The 6,227-nt window shown below is 67.1% G+C and overlaps 2 protein-coding genes across 2 annotated transcripts; both read right to left on the bottom strand.

The window, feature by feature from the left end:
* Positions 1 to 831: 831 nt before the first annotated feature.
* Positions 832 to 2,076, bottom strand: LmxM_33_1810_1 (uncharacterized protein; the record flags this gene model as incomplete). Its single annotated transcript, XM_003886434.1, has 1 exon — positions 832 to 2,076. The coding sequence occupies one exon, from the start codon at positions 2,074 to 2,076 to the stop codon at positions 832 to 834; it is 1,245 nt and encodes a 414-aa protein (XP_003886483.1).
* Positions 2,077 to 4,274: 2,198 nt separating this feature from the next.
* On the bottom strand, positions 4,275 to 4,859 carry LmxM_33_1820_1 (uncharacterized protein; the record flags this gene model as incomplete). Its single annotated transcript, XM_003886433.1, has 1 exon — positions 4,275 to 4,859. One exon carries the CDS (start codon positions 4,857 to 4,859, stop codon positions 4,275 to 4,277), a length of 585 nt encoding a protein of 194 aa, XP_003886482.1.
* Between the last annotated feature and the right edge of the window lie 1,368 nt (positions 4,860 to 6,227).

Here is a 6,227-nt window from a genome sequence, read left to right as displayed (position 1 = left end):
GTCCCCCCATGGCACCTTCGTCTCCCTCGGCACGTGGTCAAGCAGACAACCGCACCCGCACGCAGCTGCCAGCCCCCACGTCGCAGGGCGGCGCCGTGCCGTGAGGTCTGCCTTCAACGGCTGCCCGTCAACACATGGCGGTGGGGGCAGCCCAGCCACATCCGCCTCCGCACAAGCGGCCAAGCAGAAGCCAAGGCACAGCCCCCAGCTCGCACGCGCCGGTCTCGTCCACACCCTAGATCAAGATGCAGCGCGCCGCGGTGTGGTACACCGGCTGCGCGAACCGCCACTCGTCCTGCAGCGGATCATACAGCACCATCTCCTGCACATCTGGCTGCCCCAGCACCGGCATCGCTCCAATGGCGTCATCACGCACGCCGTCGGTGTACGGCATCGAGGCGAGCTGTCGGATCGCCGCACGCGCAGGCGAGCCGGGCGGTCCCAGCACTGCTTGCAGCCGACGCATCGCTCTCACAAGCATGAGGCTCGTGTACGCGACCGGGTCCGCGCCGCGCTGGCGCAGCGCAGTGCACAGCTCGTCAACGTCGCTGCTGCGCGTCCCCACCACCTCCGCAAGGTAAACCAGGTCCAGCGCGTCCACCGCGTGTTCCGTGTAGGCGAATGCCTGCCCGCGGGAGAAGGGTGCGACGCAGTAACAATCCAGCCTCCGCAACGACACGTTCGAGGGGGTCAGAGCCTTCATCGGCACCTCCAGGATGATATGGCAGGCCTGGCACTCGCTCACCAGGCTCACAACTTCGCCGTACACTCTGCCCAGATCACTGCCCTCGCGCAGCCTCATCACCAAGAACGGAAGGCGGCCGCTGCCCTTCACGGTCGCGCCCCGCATGGCCTCCTCCACACACCCCAGCAGGTCGCCGCACACCTCCGCATTGCCCACCCCCAGGGCCTCGACAACGCTGCGCAGGGTGTCCTCCGTGCCGCCCACGTCCACGTGAACCAGCGGCACCCCCTCCACGCGCACCGCGCCGCGACACGGCACACACCGGCCGCCGCAGGCACACCCTCATCCGTCGATGGCCGGGCAGCCTCTGAGAGGGTCTCGATGGCCGTCTGGAGCTGATGGCTCCGCAGCTGCCGCCGGTACGTGCGCAGGTTCGTCGTGAACACGTAGCCGACCACCAGCACGCCGGCAATGCAGCTCATGGTGCCCTTGTGCTTGGCCAGGGCGTAGCGCAAATTCCTATCCTTCATCCGCTCGCGGCGCAGCATGGGCATCGCCCTGTAGTGGTCGCGCTCCCACTGCACCTTCTCCATAATGCTGTCCAGCTCCACCTTCGACACAAACACAAGCGGGAGGAGATCCACGCCACCCAGCAGGTGCATCCGCTCCTCCCGCCAGCCGCCGCTGAACAGGATCAGCGCGATGGCCTCGACGTTCCGCGGGTCGTGCACGCAGGAGCGCAGCCAGCCTACCAGCGCCACCAGCCTCGCGCTGTGGAGCAGCTTCTTCGGCGGCTGCAGCGCCACAATGCGTTCACGTGCCACAGAGAGCTCCACCTCGCCGCTCTCCATTAGTATAACATACGTGGCATCTCCGTCCACCTTTACGATAGTGCCCATCATATGCATGGCGGACTGCGCCACCGCCGCTGTGCTCGAGGGATCCTTCTCCATCCTGACCGTCACCCGCGTGCCAGCATCCACCGTCAACAGCTGCGCCGCGGCCCGGCGGCGGTTCCCCCCGTGGCAACCCCTCTCGGCAGTACCCAGCATCTCCACCGTGTAAGACGCCTCCGACAATTTGCTCACGAGGCGGCCAAGAGCCACGGGCCCGTCGTCGAAAACGCTGGCCGGGTGCGTCGGACCCACACCAGCCAAGAGCCCTTCCAGACTATTCCACCGCTTTCTCGGTGACGGCAGAGGGCCAGGCGTGCCCCCCTCACACTCACGCCAGTGACCGCCGTGCGACAACACACAGACCACGCCGCCGCATCCGCCACTCGCCGCCGGCAACCGGCAGCCGAACAAAGAGACTCTAGACAATGCAGCCGCACCCGCACGGTTTCTGCCGCCAAATCCGCACAGACAATTGCCGGCGAAGCCTCGCCGCATGGCCCTTCACAAGGGGTACAAGTGTGAGCGCCTCGTGTTGGCGTGTGCGTGTCTGCGCTGCTCACGGCTGGGCGGCTCCAATGCACCACCGTGCTTCGAGAACCACTCACCAGCCGCGTGCCAGCGTGCAGCAGAGAGAGGAGTGGGGCGCATGATGAGGCATCGGCACAGAAAGCGGCTGCGCTGCCAGACGGCGCGCACACGCACGGACATGCACACACACACATATATATATATATATCTATGCCGGCATGCGAGAGCGCACACCTGCACGCGCATGGCGCAGCCCCACCACGCGCAGCAGCCGCGCGACAGGCGTGCAACACACCCTACCCTTCCTCTCCAGGAGGACGACGGGGGCGGCAGTGGCGGTGCTGGGTTGAACGCGTCGGACAAGGGAGGCAAGCATGGTAACCAGCACGCACGAAGGCGTGCCACAAAGCAAATAGTGGAGAAGGGAGAGAAGAGAGAAAGGCGCACGCACGCCGTCCGCCCTGCCAGGCGAGGACAGCAAGCCAGCGGTCCGCGAGGACATCGTAACGGTAGACGCTCGGCGGTGAGGTTGGCACACAAAAACAGAGATACAGATAAATCGATGCACTTTCCGTTCACGTGCGTCGACGCGTTTGTCGGTGGTTACTAACAACATTTGCACCGCCTTCCCACCGCCTCCATACTACCGCGCACAGGCCGACACATGCGCGCGTGCAGCAGCAGTGCGCCCCTACGCCCTGTGGCACGGCGGCCACATCCGCGTCGTCGACGACGAGCAGTCCCTGCCGCTGCACCGGGCCATGCGTCCAGCGGGGCCGCCCTCAGCGTCGCGCTCCAGGGCGCAGACGGTGGCCTCTGTCGGTGGGCAAGGGGTAGCAGGCGGTAGCGGTGGTACATGCCGCACGGGCCCAGGGAGAATGCTGCCCAGCCACAGGTCAGGGCCATGTGAGACCCCGCAGTCTACCTGCACGCCGTGCTTCTCTCCCTCCGTCGCGCCAGGCCCGCTGCACCCCGTCATACGGCGTGGGGACTCCACACAGTGGAGCCTGGAGAACTGAGTGGGGTGCGCAAGCAACAAAGCCATCGAAACAAATCGCGCAAGAGAGAGGCGCGGAGACACAGCCACACAGGGGGCGCAGACGCAGACAGATGCGAGCCAGACGCCAGAGGAGCGAGCAGGAAAGCAGCCGCGCCTCGGCTCCGCTCCGCCTGCAGCCCCCTGTCCGCGGCGCCGCGTGTGTGTGTATGCGTGCCTGGGTGCGTGCGCTCTGAGGCACGGCGGCCGCCCTTCGCTGCGCCGTCGCCACCGTCAGCCGCCTCCGCCAGCACGCACGCGCACGCCACGCCTCCCTCTGCGCCGAGAAGAGAACAGCAAGCATAAGTGAGCTCGAAAGAGAAGAACGTCAAGTAAGGCGAGAGCGCGGGGCGGCAACCACCAACAAAGCGCCAGCACAGAGACACGCCAACAGCCACAGCGTAGGTGAGGGGCGGGGGTAGCGGCGCCGAGACTGCGCTCCACACGCGTCGGCGCGCCAGCAGCACGCAAGAGTCGCAGCCGCAGCAGACGGCCGCGGTCGAGGTGGCGGTGGCGGGGGCCGCTCACCGAAGACGGCGGAGGAGGGTCACAGGGGCGCATGCGCCAGCGCACACGCACACGCGCCCGCCGTGCACCACACGCCAGCATGGCGGAAGTGCTGCAGTCGCCCCTCAGCAGCGGTGCCTATGCACGGACGTGCCGCTGCGGCCTGCGCAGGCGCCGCCATCTTGCCTTGCCCCATGCGCCTGGTCGTCCACCCCACGCCACTCCCGCCCCCGCGCTCCGCCAAGGGTGCGCCGCGCCGCCCTCACGGCGGCAAGCCCCAGAGGCGGCGCGCAGGGTGTGCGCTGCCCACTCTGCACAGCGCAGGTCGCCGCGCCGGCGAGCACAAACGCAGGAGAGAGCGCAGCCGTCAACACCGACACCGGGCGCTCCCCCCTGCGCGCCGCGCCGCCACCAACAACCCAGCAGCCATGCGCCGGCACCACAGCAGCGCTTCGGGGAGGGGGAGGGGGAGGGGAGACGCACGCGCACACCGAGAGCGATGGGCCGGCCAAGGGCACACACGGGAGCCCGCAGCTTCCGCACGCTCCTCCTCGAGTGCAGGTTCGTGGAGGTGCAGTGCTGCTGTCGAGCTCGCCCTCCGCTCCCTCCTGCTATCCCCATGCTACTCTTGCGCTGCCGGTGACTTCACCTTTTCGGGCGCTTCACTGTCCGTGACCGTGCACGGGAGCAGCAGCATGAACGTGTTGATGATATCCAGTATCCAGGACACCACAAAGAGAACGAACCCGGCGCCATACCGGTAGCCCATTTCCCTCACCGTAGAGCACTGTGGGTCATCAGTCTTGTTGTACATCACCGCCATGGCCGCCCACACAACGCACAAGGTGGCAATGCCAACGATGTTCAGCGCCAGGCAGACCCAGCGGAGGAAAGAGCAACAGAACAGCAAAATCGAGCCCAGGATGAACGCCGCGCCGTACACGAAGATGGTGACAATAGCAAGCCCCTGTGCAGCGCGGAAAAGGTTGAGGCGGTTACGGCAGTTCCGAAAGAAGAAGTGAATTGTGAGGTCGTAATCCACAGATGCGCAGGTTAGCTTCAAACCCCATAGGGTTATACAGCCAAACAGACCAGGGAAACTTGGGGACCCGCTGCGGAACATGCCAGACGGCGTACCCGCCAGCACCAGGAGGAACGCCGCGAACTGGATGATCACGTACAGAATGAGGGGGACACTATACGCCATGGCCGCAAGCGGGCGAGAGCGAGAGGCTGAGAAGGGCAGCGCCGAGGCAGACGGGGGAGGCAACAGCAGAGGGGGTAGTGGGGGGATGAGATGGCGCAGCACAGCGGACGAGGAGGGCAGGCGCAGGAGGGGGCAGGTGGGACAGCGGGAGAGAGCGGAGGTGCGGCGACGCGATGTCCTTGTGGCTGCGGCGTGTGCGCGCACGCGTTGTCGTTTGGCGTCCGGTGGCGTGCGTGCGTGTTGTGAGAGGCGGAAGAGGGATGGGCGGGGTGGGCAGCAGTGAAACAGGGCGAGAAGAGAGATGGAGAGAGCGGCGGAGGGGGAGGGGAGGCAGTGATGGGGAGACAGGCAAGCGACGCTGCGAGGCGTGCACAGCGGGAGCACAGGGGCTGCTGGCTGGCACACACACGCAGAGGAAGCACACAGGCAGGGGTGCCGCCGGCATTCTGTGAGACGCGCACTTCACACATACACACACAGACACACACACAGGCCCGACAGGGCACCTGGTGTACCAGCCTTTCAGCATCGCGGTGCAGCAAGGGAGACGACGCACGGCGCCGGCGTGTCCGTGCCCACCCAGCACGGCACGGGCACAGCGGTGCGCCCTCCCCCTTTCTCAACGACAAAGGGGACGCAGTGGCGTTGCGGCTGTGCTGCCACGTTCCTGCCAGGCACACACACGCCACGCACGCCGCGCACCTGAGAGTCACCTCGCGGCACGGGAGGTTCTCCACCAGCCACCAGGCAATGTCGCTCGCCGTCCGCACGCCGTCGGGGCGGGGGCCGGCTCGCGCCGTCCGGTGTGGGACGCGAGACGACGACCCAGCCGGCCGGGTGGGCTCGTGAGGCGCAGGTGCCGCAAGCATCACCAGAGCAGCACCAACTACACCATCCGGTCATGCGGAGTCCACCGCGGGAGTGGGGTGGCGGGTCGCCACGCCGTATGTGACGGCATGCAGCGGCTCGACGCGGACTGAGGGGAGAGAAGCGCGGCACGCAGGCAGACACGGCAGGGTCTCACAGCGTCCGCTTGCGGTATGACCCGGTGCAGCGGCAGGACGGCTCGTCCTCGACCACGCGGATGTGGCCGCCGTGCCACAGGGCGTAGGGGCGCACTGCTGCTGCACGCGCGCATCGGTCGCCGTGTCGCGTGGTGGACTCGGCACGCTCAACACAAAAGGCAGTCGAGCGCCGGCGGACCGCGTGACGCCGCTGACAGCCGCCTCGAGGCGCGTGCACGGCGCCCGGCCCTCCAGGCGATGGACTCGCGCCTAGCACGCCTGCACCCCCTCCACCCTCGCAGCATCAGAGCCGCACCACCCGCAATCAGCGTCTCCGCATGCGCACTTCATCGTCCGCCTTCTC

Source organism: Leishmania mexicana, contig 9, assembly GCF_000234665.1.
Source record: "Leishmania mexicana MHOM/GT/2001/U1103 WGS CADB00000000 data, contig 9, whole genome shotgun sequence".
Lineage (NCBI taxonomy): Eukaryota > Euglenozoa > Kinetoplastea > Trypanosomatida > Trypanosomatidae > Leishmania > Leishmania mexicana.
The sequence above is the reverse complement of the archived record's forward strand: the minus strand, read 5'-3'. Positions and strand labels throughout refer to the sequence as shown.